The 17425-nt window shown below is 37.1% G+C and overlaps 1 protein-coding gene across 1 annotated transcript in view; it reads right to left on the bottom strand.

Annotated features, from left to right (window-relative positions):
• The window catches only part of ABCC12 (ATP binding cassette subfamily C member 12), a 68998-nt gene that overhangs the window by 25610 nt on the left and 25963 nt on the right, over window positions 1-17425 (bottom strand). Inside the window, exons 12-20 of the mRNA XM_051979805.1 lie at window positions 16946-17018; window positions 15990-16193; window positions 10400-10534; window positions 10041-10128; window positions 9886-9957; window positions 7782-7871; window positions 6949-7052; window positions 4015-4209; window positions 3200-3426 (exon numbers count right to left, since the gene is read on the bottom strand). Coding sequence (XP_051835765.1) covers window positions 3200-3426; window positions 4015-4209; window positions 6949-7052; window positions 7782-7871; window positions 9886-9957; window positions 10041-10128; window positions 10400-10534; window positions 15990-16193; window positions 16946-17018 — 1188 coding nt within the window. The remainder of the gene's footprint in view (window positions 1-3199; window positions 3427-4014; window positions 4210-6948; window positions 7053-7781; window positions 7872-9885; window positions 9958-10040; window positions 10129-10399; window positions 10535-15989; window positions 16194-16945; window positions 17019-17425) is intronic.

Genomic DNA, 17425 nt, shown 5'->3' on the forward strand with positions numbered 1-17425 from the left:
GTTTGCTCATCTATGAAATAGGAAGATTCTCATCAGACTGTTGTAAGGAAAATGGTTTGTAAACCTTAAAATTTTAACAGTTTTCAGATGTTTAGCATATCATAGGCTTTCAAGCTAGAGGAGATCTTGGCATTCATCTTGTCCATTACCCTTATTCTATTGAGGAGGAAAACTGAGGTCAGGACAGTACAAGTGCAAATGACTTGCCCAAGGTCATTCAGTTGGTAGGTAGCAGAGTTGAGGTACCAACTTCAAATCCTCTGGTTCTAAAAACAGTGACAGGGAGTGTACTTGTTACAGATAAGTCATTTGTATGTCATGGTATTACTTCTCTTATGTCATGATCCCTTTTGAGCACAAATGACAAACAACTTGACAGGACCTCTTCCTTGACAAGATTTTAGCAGTTAAATAAAACTTTAGTTCTTCAAAACACAAATATTGATTGTTGGTTGACCTACTCTGCTTTGCAAAAGAAATAGAAACAGCCAAATCTCAGTTTGCTTTGTGGTTCTTTTTTTGATGATCCAAATTGTTCTACCCTTGCTTTATGGGGGTAAACACCTATGCAAAAACCAAATAGTTCATTCAGCAATTGAGAGATATATCTACATTTTAAAGACTTCATCACAATGTTTGGTCCCATATCAGCCAAGTCTTTAACATCTAGGATTTGTTGTCTACATCTCCCTGAATTTGGAGTCAGGTGACTTGAGTTAGAACCCTGCCTTTTCTACTCAGTATCTAACATGAGGCAAACATTTCTCTCTTCTGGACCTCAGTTTTCCCATGTATAAAAGGAAAAGATTGGACTAGATGATCTCCTTTTAATTTTAAATCCTTTTAGGTTAACACTAAAAGGACCAGGTACATCAACTGATGCAAAAATTGACTTACTTTGAGGTATTCATTCATGAAAATTATCAGTATGGCTTTGCCAAAGTATACTTCAGGAGAGTTTTTCCTAATGTCAAGTTAATATAATGTATTCTATATTAAACAAAAACCTCTTCTAGGGCCAGGACTACTCTTTTCTGATTTGAAGCAAATAGCCTAAATGGCATCATTCCCATTCTCCAGGTGAGGAAACCAGAGCTCAGAAAAGTAAAGTGATTTTCCTAGGGCTGCAGAGGTAGGAAATGTCAAAACCAGAGTATGAACCTGTTCTTCTGACTCCAGATCCAAAGTTCTGTGCATTGTACCAGGCTACTTCCCTCTACAGAAGTGACTATAATTAGTCTGTAGGTCTAGGCTTCAAAACAGGATATATCCACAGTACTGATGTTGAAATATCTGATATTCAGACTAGTTCTACAATTCTTAGAAGGTGAGTCAAGTGTCTTTATCTTAGCACTGTCCTTGACTAGCATAAGACTTTGGGTAATAGGCTGCATACAGTAATAATTCTGTGTGTTTATTCTTTATATATTCTTCACACACACACACACACATATACATCATTTATTTCTCTGGACCATAGTTTGATCATTTGCAAAATGAACAGATTAGATTAGATGATTTCTAAAATTCCTCTTCAATTCTAACATTCTATTATTCTCTATCATGGGTCATTTCCCATTCCCTAGATCCCTCTTTCTAGTTGTACTTAGCTAGAACACAGAATCTGAGCAGTAGGAAGGATTAAAGAAAAGACCTCATATTGATAGCAATATTTTTCTTTTACTTAAAAGGAATGAGTTTTGCTTGGTTGGCTACAGTCAATGAATGACAAAGTCATTACCCCTAGGATAATATGAAATCATATTGTAGAAATCTACAATTCTGAAACCAAACTTTTTCCAAGATTAAAACAGGATTAAAATAAATAAAATGTACAAGGTGAGTGAAATTCTTAATCCCCAAACACAATCTAGAATAGATTCTACAGGTTATTTTCTTCCTCTATTCTTTAATAGTAATTGAAGCTGGTCTTTGAAGGATATTCTTAAATACTTTATCATGATTTGTAATGTAAGTTACTAAAATAAAAGGTACTTCTGTGTGCCTCTTTCATGGACAGGGAAGGAAAGGGGAACAAATATTTATTAAGTTATATATATCTATATATACCACATATATTAGAGGCAGTATATAATATTACAATTAGATTGAATTAGAATTCCTAGCTTACTAAGAGCTAAGTGTTTGAAAGGCTGCACCTTCTAATATACTAAAAAAGCAGTGTATTCAGTCAGAAGTCTTAGGACCCCCAAAACTTGTATTCTTAAATTCCTTTCTGTTGGGCCAGCCATTTTTAAAGAGATTGGCTAAATTAGGTCATTTTCTGGCCTTATACCAGATTCTGTTTCCCAATCCAGAAATGCTTTAGTGTTTCTTGAAATAATTCTTGTTGTGTCACATCATTTCAGTGTCCTCCCTCCCTCTGGCTAATTTTTAATGATGAAGGTATAGAGATAGTTGGGAATGGGAATGACCCAGGATAGAGAAGAGAAATAAGTGATAATGATGGTAATAATGAGTTAGGCAGTAAAACGATTACTCCCTTTTTTTTTCAGATGAGAAAACTAGACCACAAAGGTTAAGTGACTGGCCTATAATCATACAACTAGGAATCAGCATAGCTAACAGCCAAGAAAGTTCAGAGCTCTATAAGAGTGAGAAAGATCAAGAAAAACTGTTTTAGTTGTCTCAAGCCTCCCTTAGTTTCATGCTGATGCTTCTTCTTTCTAGTCTGCTCTTGCTAGGCTTTCTGCTCCAAGACACAATCAAGCCTTTCCACTATTCATTAAGAATTTCTGTCTTTAGACAAACTGATGTATTTTTCCAAAGAGAAGTTAATTTATATAGCAATTAAAGATTAGAATGCCAGAACTGGAAGGGCTCTTAGGAATTACATTATGTATCATTTTACAGAGAAGAAAATTGACGTTCTGAGAAGACCAAGCCTAATTTTTAGTTCTGGAGCTGTTTCTGGCTGCCTGCTCTCCTTGAGGTATGAGCCAGCGACTCCTGAAATGAGAATGAGATATTTGAAACTTGATTCTGACATCAAGGGCAAACATCTTTCAGAAAATGTATTTTCTTTGACAGAAACTTAAAAAATCAATTTATTCTATAACTTGAGTAAAATTAAAAGATAATTTAGCTATTACACAACATTTATGGCTATCATAGTACTAGTGTGCAAAGGATCTCTGATTATGCTCCTAAATAAGCCCCAGTAGCAGCAACAACTTACCGTAAGAGAATGTAGAAAATGACAGCTAAACCAGCCAGTACAAAGAGTACAGCAGGAAATACCGCTGCTAATATAACTAGAATAGATAACACCATAGAAAATTGCTGCAAAAAGTTCTCAGCATGAAATGGCAGCCTCACATCCAGCTCATCCATGTCCTTGGAAAAACGGTTCATTAGCCTGCCAGTGGGTGTTGTGTCAAAGAAACTCATTGGACTTTTTAAGATCTGTGGGGGAAGAAATACAGGAATTCTTATGGAATAGTGATCTTTGGTGCAATGTTCCAGTTGTCATTGAGCAACTTCAAAACTACTTTGCTAAAATTTGTATTATAAGACTGATGGCTGAAAAATACCAGAGAGATCATCTCATTCCACACCAACATTTTACCAATGGGAACACTGAGGTTCCGAGTGGAGACTCTTTTTATTTACAGCTAATTGAAAGCCAAAAAGGTAAGCAGCTTCCCTAACTTGTAAGACTATTTAGAGCTCACCTAGTCCGAGCATATAATGTCATAGCTATTGCTCAGTGTGGCCCCAGAGATTGTTAGTAGCCAAGGCATAATTTGTACCCCAGGCCTCTTGACCACAAATCTTTCTTTCCATTATACCACCTGGAAATCAGAATGTTTATTCTCCCAATATCCTTGTTTTACAAATGCAGAAAACAAAGCTCAAATAAATATCAATGACTCAAATTCAAGACTTAGGATTATTAGTTAGGAATTCCATGATTTGAGTTGTTTTTTTTTCCATTTTCCACCATTTCCACCCAGAAATCTCTGATTTTGCAAAATCCCTACTCAGCCCTACCTTTTCAAATACTCTGTCATGCAATGTGGAAGATGCCATTAAAGTTGTCTTGGTGAAAATGTATCCTTTTATAACACTGAAAATGATCACAGCCATCATACTTGCCACATATACCGACTGGTAAATGGGTTGCTTGGGATTCATTAATATATCACTACTCTGACAAGAGGTCTCATTATGAGACCTACAGCTCATCTGTGGAAAGAAAACAGACAAGAAGCTCATGAAATGGGTGATGTATCTGAATTGTCTTTTGAACAAATTAAGGGGAAGGAAAGTTAAAAGAGCATTTTAGGGAGAAACTGAAAAGGAGGATAGGATAGATTTTGAAAACTTGAATTATGTCTGATAACATAAAGTTGGCTATCAACTTTTATATTTGTGTCTTGGGGACCAGGAATCTGGGACAACCATTTCTCAGTGTATGGGCATATGTCTCATTAAGTTTGGCCAATTATTGGGAAAAGCAAACAAAAAGCTGCATCTTTCATACATAATTAGACTAGAGAACAAGAGGAGATGGATAGCTGAAGGAAACCCCAAAGAGAATTCATCCCTTTGGCCTCCCACAACTCTGTGATCTCAGCTGCATCTGGCATGAGAGCACAAAGAAAGCAAATTGAATATATTGTGAAATAGCTTAGATCAAGTTAAAGTAGCATGAAGTGAATGGGATACCAGAGCACTCATTACTACTACTTGCTATAAATGTTTTTGGGGAAGTCATTTTACATATTGGAGTCTCATTTTTCTTACCTAAAAAATTAGATATATGTGTATATGTGTGTATGCCTATTTTAATAGAAAAAAGGAGGTAACATGCACAAAATATTTTGAACGTCTTATGAGGTTGAACCTTCTCTTATGAGAAATGTGTAAAATAAATTCAAAGGATTCTCATTATGATCTTAAAACTACTTTCTGGCTCCCAAATCTTTTAAATGAGAATGTAGCTCTCTGATGGCAAACCAAGAATACACTGCTTAGAAATGTCTTTTTTAGGGGCAGCTAGTTGGCGCAATGGATAAAGTACCAGCCCTGAAGTCAGGAGGACCTGGAGTTCAAATCCTGCCTCAGACACTTAACACTTCCTAGATGTGAGACCCTGGGCAAGTCACTTAACCCCAATTGCCTCAGCAAAAAAAAAAAAAGAAAAAGAAATGCCTTTTTAATTTTTCTCTAGACTGTGTGTTTAAAATCATATGACTGTTAAGAAAACCAGGTTGTCTTCTAAACATTTTTATTGCTTATGACAATAACAAATGGAAATTATGAGATTGATGGATGAGTCTTTTTTTTCCTGAGGCAATTGGGGTTAAGTGACTTGCCCAGGGTCACACAGCTAAGAAGTATTAAGTATCTCAGGGTGGATTTGAACTCATGTCCTCCTGACTTCAGGGCTGGTACTCTATCCACCATGCCACCTACCTGTTCTGGATGAGTCTTTTACTTTATAAAAGTTTCTTCTTCAATGTATAACTTATAAAGGACCCAACTGGGGAAGAAGACTCCATTTTACTCTAGGTTTAGACCCAGCATTTGTGGAGTAGGGAAATGCATAAATATGGAGATATTATGAGCCAAGTTGCCCTTATAAGGGTAAAGAGAGAAAATAATATCAAGATCCTTATAAGTGCTTTCCAGACTTCTGGTAAGACTTTAAGATTTCTGTCAGTAACTAAATCTCTTCTCCTAGTATCTTGAAGCCTCCTTTGGAAAGATAAAATCACTTTGGGAATCTCTTTTCCTAAGGATGAAGAGTCTTTGTTTCCAAGTAGGTTTTGTTTTCCCAAAGGTTGGTAGAAATTTCTAGGATGTGTCCAATTTCAAAAGTTTAGTGGATGTCTGCATGATGGGGATATTTGACCCTATTTACCAAATTAATGTTTCACTATGGCTGCTACAGAGAAGGCTGTAGTAGGAAGGAATGGAAAATAACTTATCAGGATACTTTGAAGTGGACATTTATCTGCCTAAGCTGGAGATACCACTTTCTGAGAGTATACAGAGGGGGGAAGCAAATAGTCCCATTTGTGGCCATATTTTAAAACCTATGGAAACTGCTTTTTCATATTTAAAAATCTTTAAAAATTATTTCTTCTTAAAAAACACTTTTGGTTCATGAGATTTAGAGCTTCAGGAGATCAGAGAGATCTCCCAGTCTCATACTTTAATTTTACTTATGGGAAAATTGATGCCCAGAAGGTACAAGGTGATATAGGTAGTAATTATCAAAGCTAGGACTTTAACTCTAATTAGGTCTGATTCCAAACTTAGTGCTCTTTCAACTATAAGAGGACTTAAAAAATTATAATTTAACTATTTCACTTTGTTAATTGAGAAAAACTGGGGCCCATTAAAGAGAAAGTGACATGCTCAAAGTTGGGCCCTCTGATTTCACATAAATTGCTCATTTTGGCAAGATCCTTTCTTGGGGAAACAAATATTTGGGATCTGAATTTGAGGCCTCCTTGGTTTTGATCATGGGGCACATGGAACTTTGCTTCAGGCCACTACCTCATAGAGGTTATGCTTCTTCCCTGTGGTTTCTGCCATCCCAATTGTGGAATGGTGTTTATTTGTCCTGTTTATACCACTTACCCCACTAACTTGTGGAACAGACCCTGCCACCCATTTTCTGGATCATCTTCCTTTGGAGCCCCACACAAGGCCCACCTTCCCTCATAGCCTCAAGTGAGGACAAGGCTAATACCTCCATCTTTTCTAAGTAACTCTCCTAAAGGTTGGATGCTTTCCTCCCTCACTGAACTGTTTTTGCCCCAAGTTATAGTACTGTTAATTATGTCTCTAAATGTTAGTGAAGACTTGAAAACCATGTTTGTATTTAGTAAATTGAGAGTAAATTAAAGGTGGCTAACTGAAGATATCATTATTACTTAAACTTCTTTAAAAAATAAAATGAATGAAACTTACCCCAGATCCCTGATCTAGCCAGTAACCTAGCCACCAGTTGCTAAAGGCTGAACTTCCAATCATCAAAAAGAAGAGAAACACCACGGAGATGGACAGGATATACCCTAGAAGAGTGGGGGGGGAATCCCCAAGCTAGTTATTCATATGATAGACGGCAGGTTTTTCTGTCTTCCTGGAATCCAAATATTTTGTCGGCTTTTAAATGTTCAAAATAGTGTTTGCAGCTGCCCATTCAATTATAACTACCTATGGGAAACCATCCCACATGGGGGTGTTCACATATAAAATTCTGTGCACAAAGCACTGTCATACTGGATTTATTTGTTCCCTTCAATTGGAAAATTGGTCCTGAATGTCTGCCTATGGCACTGGAATGTTACAAAAATTTTCATTCATTGAGGAACCTCAGAATTCTTAAATAGAATACGGATCTTGGGAGGAAAAATGCAAACATTATAAGCAACAAAGATTTCACATCTCCAAGTTTAGCACATTCCATTGTGGTAGGGATTTTGTTGTGAAAGCAGGTACTATTTTGAATTGCCTGCAGTCATATTAGGTGATCAGAAGACTACATTTTAGTAGATGAAGCTGGTTGGCTTCTGATTCAAGGAGCTGACTTGATTTTCCCAATAATATGGGCTGGCATCCTTACTGGAGGTAAAGAATGATTCCATTGAAATACTGAATTCATCTGATTTTAGATTTCAGGAAGAACATTGATTAACAGCCTTACTATAAAGTAGTAATTGTTAAAGAAATGTAAAATATCTACTGAGCAATTTTACAAAGCATTAAGCATAAATTAAACCCAGAGATGTTTTATGCCAGACCTCCAGCAGCCTTAATGTACGTGTGATACGTTCTCCAGGTCACTGATCCTTCCCGGGATGTTTCAGTCTGAATAAGTTGGTGCGTAGGAACTGCCAAGAAAAACACAAAGGATCGTAGTCAGTCACTGCATATAAAATCCCCTGACTTCTAGTTGTGCACAACAGGTAGTTGGATAGAATCTCAGCCCTGTCACACTGTCACCCTAAGTCCTGTTCCAGTTTCTATGCATCTAGAAAATAGCTCCCCTCTGTCCAAAAACATAAGGTTAAACAAAATAGATACTGCCTGCAAAGGAGCCCCAGCAGCCCTGTCTGAATGTACCATTTTCTGATGTTGCCCTTTTCCCACCTCCTACTTCTCAACAGAGCAAAATGAAAAGGTCAACACCCAAGCAAAGTCAGAAATCACATTCCTTCCTCTAAGCAAAAGGCAGTTATGAATAGAGTCAGGCTGATGAGTGCACCATGGATATACAAACTCTGCCCTGGTAAGAACAACTTTCACAGCTCAAGAGCAGCTCACTGAATAGAAACTCCATTATATGCTGGCTGAGAACCTTTATATTCCTTTGAACATACTTAGCAGGGCCTGAGAACATTATCCCTCTTTCTGGGATGGCAAAATGAAGGTGAATTCTCAGAGGTCTCAAGATTCATACATGCAGGTCCTAATGACTGTCCTCTCAGAATCCTAAAAAATTGACCATATCCTTTCCTGAAGTTCATTAGCATTATCTAAAACATCCTTAATATTTTTTTTCTTTTTAACTGAATTCTACAAAATGCTCTCACACCAAAGGTAGCAAATCTCAGTTTCTTGAATCAGCTTATACATTCTTCCCACTATTTTCAATAAGATGAGGTAATAATGGTTACATAAATTTTAGATGAATAGAACACCTACTAAGGGTCAAGATGAGCCTAGGGATGGGTATAATGCCATTTGACCTTGAGATTTGGGGTAATGTGGTCCAATTGTTCTTATGTCCAAAGTGGAGGCATCTAATTCATTTTCTGCCAACTTTGTTGAATCTGTCATTTCTGGCCCTCTTTAGGACAATCTTCCCTATCTTTCCCTCTATCATGTAGCAAAAAACATATGGTTCCTACTCTGAGTCCCTAAAACAATCAAAGGCAACAAAATGATTCCCCTTTCCTCAGCCTCGTGTCTATCACATCCCTTCTCTTTAGAAGGCATCATTTTACAGTTTATGGTTTGTCAGATATAAAACCCCAACTTTAAAAAATTATCCTTCATCTTATCCCTTTTTAAGGATTTGTTACTCCTAGATCTGCCCAAGGAGTAGCATGGTATGGTGGCGAACACACCGACCTTAGGGTCTGAAGAATTGAGCAGTTCTTACTCCCTCATCAAGCTAAGTGGGGCGGCCAGGGGAAACAACCTCAGCCTTTTGTGGCCTTGGCATCTCCTACACACTTTGGCCAAGGCTAGATGAGCTTTGCTTTTTTTCTTATTGTTTTCCATGCGTCTGCTGAATTAGGATTCCCAACTCACGGACAGGAACTGGTATCTCTTTAACCCACAATACTTCGCATAAGGTTGGGCATCCCTGGGGCTCAACAGTTCAGTGTTTGTATTTACAACATAGGATCAAGAAAGGTCAATTTGAGTCTGGATTTTGCTACTTATTAGCTGTGTAATTGTGGGGAAATCATGAAGCCTCTCCTGGCTACATAGTCCTTATCTGTAAAATAGGAATGATATTAAGTTTTGCACCAAGCCACTGGACTATTGTTTAAAAAAAAAAAAAGGCATTTCCTGAACTATATAAAGTGATTATTATAAGCAACTATATTGAGTTTTCATCAGTTACCATAGATAATAATTAAAAATAATGCATAGATGAATGAATAGCACAATGTGGCTTGGAATCAGGAATACCTAGGTTTGAGTCTTACCTCAAAAACTAGGTGACATGAAATGCCACCTAACCTCCCTTAGCCAATTTTCCACATCTGTAATATAAAAATAATGTCTTCAGCACTTGTCTTACAGAGCTGTTGTCAGGATCAATATTGTATGGAGATTGCTTTGCAAGCTTAAAAACTCTCTATAAGTGTATTATAATGGATGAAACCATACCTTTTGTGTCTAGAGGATCTAGATCTGTCTCGGATTCTTTTCCTTCATCTTTTTCATCATGTGGAGTCAAAGCTAGGATTAGAAATAAAGACAGCTATGGAGCCATTCACTAGCCATGAGCAATAAGAGAGTTGAGACCGTAATTCTGATTGTACCAGCATTTTTCTCTCCCTTGGCAGCTTGATCCCCGTGATTCTCCTTTTGGACTTCCATCATTGCTTTATTGTAAATGTTTTCAGGATCCTGGGAACAAAATAAGATCCCTCTTAAAATTAGCCAAAGAAATAAAATACACAAGGGGTAGCTAGGTGGTGCAGTGGATAGAGCACCAGCCCTGAAGTCAGGAGGACCTGAGTTCAAATCTGGCCTCGGACACTTAACACTTCCTAGCTGCGTGACCACTGACTTAACCCCAGCTGCCTCAACAACAAAAAAAAAGAAAAAGAAAAAGAAAAAAATACACAAGTAACTCCTCCTAGATTTTGTATTTGTATTTTTAAAGATTCCAAGTTACCTTGAATTGCAACCCCCGAAGGTTGTGAATCATTCTTGCATATTGTCCCCGTTTCTGCATAAGTTCTTTGTGAGTTCCTTTTTCATAAATCTCCCCATCTTCTAATAAGATGACTTCATCACAAAATTCTAAAAACTGCAGAAATGTAAAATCAATCTACAATATGATTCATTGGCAAAACAGGAGGTATAACCACTCATTCAAAGAAAAAGACAAAGTTAATAGTCTGTCCCATAGGCCAAGCATCTTTCCTGGTCCCCCTTAATTTGGGACATGAAAATGTGATAAATACAAAAACGGTCACATAGGCTTATTGAGAGACAACATGACATAGCAGAGGGACTGTGATATGAAATCAAGATGATCTTACTTCTTGTACTAACTGGCTGTGATCATAGGTAAGTCACTTACCCTTTCTGAAATTCAGTTTTCTCACCTGTAAAATGGGAGATTAATACTACCTATAATCATCTGTCTCTCATAAGATTATTGAAAGATTTTGATGAGCTACTACAGGTAAAATACTTTGCAAAATTTAAAAGCACAAGTGTCAGTGATTATTAGTAATATTTATAATCACAAACAATGTAACCTCCAATAGGAAAAGAGTGATGATTTAGTATTGACTTGGAAAATGAAAATAAACCCTACAAATTTTGTGCAAGTATGAAATAGAATCAGCACTGAATGTGTAATTATTGGGTTCAAATCCCAGCTCTCCTACTGAGTGATTGATTTTGAATAAATCACTTAAGTTCTCTGAGCTTTTTTCTTCCCCTATGGGACAAGAGAGTTAAACTAGGTCTTTAAGGTCCTTTCCACCCTAGAAAATGTTCAACAAAGACACCTATAAGATGTTCTACTTTGTATTAATTATAATTTATCTACCTCTCCCTTATAGTCCCTTCCTTCTGTTCATTCTATTTATCCTATATATAGCTTTCTTGGTTATAAATTTGTATATTGTCTCCTCCATTAAAGTGTAAGCTCCTCTTTTTGTAGTGGCAAGGAACTGGAAACAGTGGATGCCCATCATTTGGGGAATAGCTGAACAAGATGTGGTATATGAATGTAATGGAATGTTTTTGTTCTATAAGAAATAATGAGCAAGCCAATTTCAGAAAAGCCTGGAAAGACTTACATGAACTGGTGCTGAATGAGTAGAACTAGGAGAATATTATACACAGTAACAGCAAGATTATATGATGGTCAACTGTGTCTCAACAATGCAATTCCAATAGACTTGGGATGGAAAATAAAGGCTGAATGGGGATCAAAGCATCCTATTTTCACTCCTTTGCTTTTTTCTTTCTTGTATTTTTTTTTCTTTTTGGTCTGATTTTTCTTGTACAACATGACAAATATGGAACCATGTTTAAAAAGGATTGTATATGTATATAACCTATATCAGATTACTTGCTGAATTGGGGAGCAGGGAGGTAAAGGACAGAAGGAGAAAAAATTTTGGAACACAAACTCTTACAAAACTATTTTTTGTTTAAAAAACAAAACAAAACATTTGGAAAAGTAAAATACTGAGAAAAATCACTGCATTGGGGTCAGTGATTGTCTTTTGCCTCGTTTTGTATCCCCAGTATTTAGTACAGTGCCTATTATATTATGTATACTTAATGTTTATTGATTAATCATCTGTAGCAATATATCATCATCATTACCACTTTTATCACTCATTATCATCATCTATCCCCACAATGGATTATTACATTCTCTGTTAGTGGGGCTTCCAAAATTCTTACAAGTTAAATATGCATATAGATTTAAACATGTAATTAGACTATTACAGTAACATCCACGTTAGGATTAATTATATAAGTACTTTATCCCCATAAACATTTATTTCCATTATTATCCCTTGTCCCAAAGAACTAGATTTAACAATGTTTTTTTTTCCTTTGATTCTGAAATAAGATTGAACAAGAGTCAAATCTATTCTTACATTGGGTGAGATGTAATCCATCTGAGAAAAGGGGTTTCTTTTAAATTTTTTTAAAAGTACAATAAAGGCAACTTTGCTAATGAAGAACTAGCAAGTGTTCATCAGAGACCTGCACTACCCTGATGTTAAAGTTAAAATTTGCATACTTTCCTCTGAGATACTTGATAAGGAATAAGAAGAGTAATCCGCTATCTTGGGAAGGCAGGACTTGTTAACTCCAATAAAAGGAGTCTTGAAATCTTGAACTTCATTTGGCCAAGTCTGTTGTCCTGTTGTCCAGGCACAATGGACAAAGAAAGTGCTTTTCCCAGGGAGAACACCAAATGCCCAGACTTTCTTGATAACTCCATTTAATGGAGAGAATGGTATGATCTTTCAAGGTTTATAGAAGACCAGTCTTAAGTCTGTCTTTTGAAAATTTCAGTACCTAATCATTACGGAATACTTTTGTTTTTTTTATTCATTTCACAATAACCTGATGACTTAGGGTGGGTAATTTTTTTTCTACAATTTATAAGGAATTTTGTTGTTTATTGTTGTTCAGTTGTGTCCAACTTTCTGTGACCTTGTTTGAGGTTTTCTTGACACAGATACTGGGATGGTTTGCTATTTCTTTCTACAGATCATTTTACAGATGAAGAACTGAAGCACACAGGATTAGATTTAAACAACCTGCCCAGGGTCATATAGCTGTGTCTTGAGAGCAGATTTGAACTCAGGAAGATGAAGTCTTGCTAACTCCAGGTCCATTACTTTATCCACTATACCACCTAGCTACATATATAAGGAAAACTGATTTTCAAAGAGGAAAACCAAGATATCTGAGGTCAGAGCCAGGACTGAAATTCAAGTCTGTCTATGAAACCAAACTGCTCAAGATAATTCAGTAGCACCATTCTTGAAGCTGTAGGATAAAATATAGTCTTTTGTTTGGCATTTAGAGCCCTTCATAGTCTAGCTTCAATCTATCTTTCTAGATTCTACATTTTAGTGAAAATGACTTCTTATTCCCTTTATACAACATTCCATCTTCTTGAAGCCCCCTTGCTTTGTACAGACTGACCTGGGTGACTTTAATTTTTTCCCTCCTTCCTTCTGACTCTTGAAATCCCTTCCCTAACTCCCTTAAGTGCTTAACCCAAGTTTCAAATGTATGATCCCCTTTTCCTGATTCCTTCCTTTCCCCTTTTAAAGAAAATAATATTATTCCCCCTTTATCCTGAACTTAGTTTGTATGAATTTTGTGTATATTTACTCAGTGTGTAGTTTGTGTTCCCCTTAGTGGACCCTAAACTTCAAGGCATGAATTGTTTTTTGTTGTTGTTTGTTTTAAAAATCTTTATCACTAGCACTTAACATAGTGGTGCTATTTCTTGGGTACTTAATGAGCATTTATTGAACTTGAACAGTTGAATTGAATTGACTAAATTATGTCTGCCGACTCTCAAGCTGAAGCTCTACTGTGTCAAAGCACATGCCTAAGGATGATGGGACAATTAAAAAAGCATTTCTGGTGAGTAAGCCTCAACTTCAATCAATCCAATGATACTCTGTATGGTGTTAAGTGATATGGTTTGGTGGTAAGAGCCCAAGATTTGGAGGCAAAGGTTTGGGTTCGAGATCTCACTTTGGTACTTTGTTACCTCTCTATAACTCAGACTATTCTTATGTTCAAAAAAGAGATTGTACTAATTAATCTCAGAGGGTCTTTCTAGGGTCCTAGTTGTTGTTATAGAAAACAAAGTATATTTTATTTTCTACAGTGTTTGGGGCCAAGAAGACTTCATTCATTGGAGGAAATTTTCTGAACGTTTCCCAGGAAGTTGAATACTAGCCTGCAGGGAAGCTCTTAATTAATATATTCAATGAATCTCATGCAAAACAAAACAAAAAAAAACAAAACAAAACAAAACAAAAAAACTGTTGTGGGTGGCAGGAGGACACACAGAGAGACATGAGAGCAAAAGAAAATTTTCAGGACCTTAGAAATCATCTGGTCGAATCCAGATTCACTTTATAGATAAGGAAATTGAGGCCCAAAGAAGTTAAATTATTTTTCTGTTTTCACACAAGTATTAAGTGACAAAGCCAGGACTGTAATTCCAAAACTAACTCTCTATTCATTGTACTATATTGCTTCTTAGGGCAAAGTCACAGCAATAGAAAGTAAACTCCTTGAGGGATTTATGTTTTTGTCTTGTATCTTTAGTACCTGTCGTCATGCCTAATGGATTATAGTTTTTAATTGAGTGATGTGGGGGGGGAAAAAAACAAGCTTAGTGAATTTGATCAATGCAAGATGATTTTACCATGATCATGAGAAGTTTCAGTGTTTTGGCCATTGTTCAGGAGTCAATCTATCTAGTTTGTCACTCTCAAGTCTAAAGAATAGGCTAAGAGTGGTTTGGGATTTTTTTTTGGGGGGTGGGGGTGAGGGAGGCAGTCAGGGTTAATTGACTTGCCCAGTTGTCAACAAAGTATATAAGATCGAATTTGAACTCAGGTTCCTTCTGACTCCTCCACCAGGGCTCTATCTGCTAACCCCTTATGTTAGGAATGCAGAAGAATCAGATAGCAGCTTGATAGTGCTTCCCTGGAGAGAAATCATTTACTGACTTATTCAGTTGTTTGCTATTTATTTTTCTATTCTATCTTAGTTAATACCTTTAGCTTTTGAATTCATGCATCATTTGGTATGGCCTGGTATAGATATATACATTGGTAGGGACTTGAGTAATGTTTTTAAATAAGAGAAACCCTTGTGATGCTAATAGGTGTGTGCTAAATTTTAATTTGTAAACTTATTTTGCAATCACCACATCAGTTTTTTTGGCTGACTTACTACAGTCATTGCACCTGTTTTTACTTGTATTAGAAAATCCATCAAACCATCCATAAGTATTAAGGCAGAAGATTCTTCTTGTTCTGCCCTATCCTTTCTTTCTTTCTCCTCAGGACTGAGTTACTTGGAAATAGAGCTCATTCTCCCAGTGCCACCTGGTGGTTTGTAGCATTTTCTTAAGGGCAAGGAGTAAAATGTGTGGAGAGAATGGGGAAAGGACGTTCACAATTTTTTAGAGCCAGAATAGGGTACCTTAGAGATCTTAAAATTCAATCTTCTCATTTTTAAGGGAGAAAAGCATAGGCTCAGGGAATTTGTCCATCACATGACTATTTAGATAAGAGGGCAGAGCCATCAACTAACTATGGTAGCCAGGCACACAAGAATAAATATGCACAGGAGATTTAAATATAGAATTCACTTTGAATATTGGACTTGTAATCCTCCTCCAGGTTGTGTTCTACTTTTTTCATGTCCCCAACGTTTGTACAGCCTCAGTTTGTGGTGTGATGCAGTGTAAAGAGTCTAAGACTTGTAGTCAGGAGGCCTAGCTTGACCTTGAGCATCTCACTTAATTACTCTAAGCTTCAATTGCTTTATCAATAAAACAGTTATCATTATCCTTATGCTACCTGACTCTCTATGTGGTTGTAAGGAAGGTGCTTTGTAAATTTCAAAGTGTTATATTCTTCTGCATAACTTTTTTTTTCACTTTACAAATGGTCAGTGGTACTGAATCAGAAAGTGTCCACTGGTACTATGGCCACATAGAACACCTTGATTCCCATTACCTGTAGCTGATGAGTCACTAAAACCATGGTCTTCCCCTTGAGTGCCTTTTTAATGCACTCTTCAAAAATTTGCTTCCCAACGTGAGCATCTACCGCGGAGAGTGGGTCATCCAGCAGATAGACCTCACGGTCAGCATATACAGCGCGAGCCAAGCTGATCCTTTGCTTCTGGCCCCCAGAGAGGTTGAGGCCCCGCTCCCCAATCTGCAAGAGAGGAGAAACATCATACCCAATTGGTCCTTCCATTTTCTACTTGAAAGGAATAACCAGCCAGTAGAGAAGTCATCCTCAGTGTTCAGTCTGGTACTTCAGATTTGTAGTGAAACAGAGGTGCTTATCTGTCACAGAGCTTAATTGGTACATGAGCCCCAGCCCACTCCCCTCCTCCATGTTGATGGTAGCAGAGCAGCCATCTTTTCTTCCTGTTCCTCCTGTACAACAGAAGAGCATGAATGCCAAACTTGAAGGAACTGAAACCAGGTCCTGATTCTGTTCTTGTGGAAAACTCAAAGGGAAAAAGCAGTCTGCTAAGAGCCTTTGACCAGAGAACTATTCATGGCAGCAGGCTGCTTTTCCCTTCACTGAGAAACATTTTTGGTAGAACGCAAACAGCTCACCGACAAGCTACACTCTGCCTGAACAGCAAGGTGAAGCCCTTGGAAAAATGATCCTAAAGCCCAACAACTCCAGCTTAACTGACCACGGTGGCCAAAGACCATACCTACTGACGTCCAAGAAGTTTGGCTTGACTTAGCACCTTGTTCTTAGCTTTGATATTTGGTGTGATCACAATAATAAGAAGCAAAGTCCAGCTGAGATACTTAGACTTTATCATGAGTCTTGTTGCTCCTCAAAGATTCTTCAACAAGACTAGGTCCCCATTTAGTCTAAAGGATCTTGGATAAACGATATTTGTGGTTGCTCCTGTGTGAAGACAAATCAACAGCAATGCTCACCTCAGTCAAATCTCCATAAGGAAGATTTTTCAAGTCCTGTTGTAAGCCACAGACCTTGAGTGCATGTTGATACCTAAAGGAACAAAATGAAAAAGCAAACTTTTTGAGAAAGACTCCCCAGTTGTATGTTGTGAAAGAGCTTAGGATCTGCCTTTAAAACTCTTGTTTTATTAAGTTGATGCTGTTCTTCAGGCTGTGATTGGAGTGAGGTTAGGTACATAAGCTTTGTTCTAACATCATCTCACCCCCATAAATCATTGTGTCTCTTTCTGGAATGGAAGCTGAAACTTGAGTGACTGTAGGGCTAAGGCTAGTCTACAACACTTCCCTCTTTCCTACCATCAGCACTTTCACCTTCATTCTACTGCATTTTCTGTTAAAAAATGATGCCTTCTTTCCTGCATAGGTTTTAGCTTAACAGTGTAATTTTAAAACTGGAAACTTTCTTCTTATTCCTTTAAATCATGTTCTGATGGCATT

Source organism: Antechinus flavipes, chromosome 2 (genome assembly GCF_016432865.1).
Source record: "Antechinus flavipes isolate AdamAnt ecotype Samford, QLD, Australia chromosome 2, AdamAnt_v2, whole genome shotgun sequence".
NCBI lineage: Eukaryota > Metazoa > Chordata > Mammalia > Dasyuromorphia > Dasyuridae > Antechinus > Antechinus flavipes.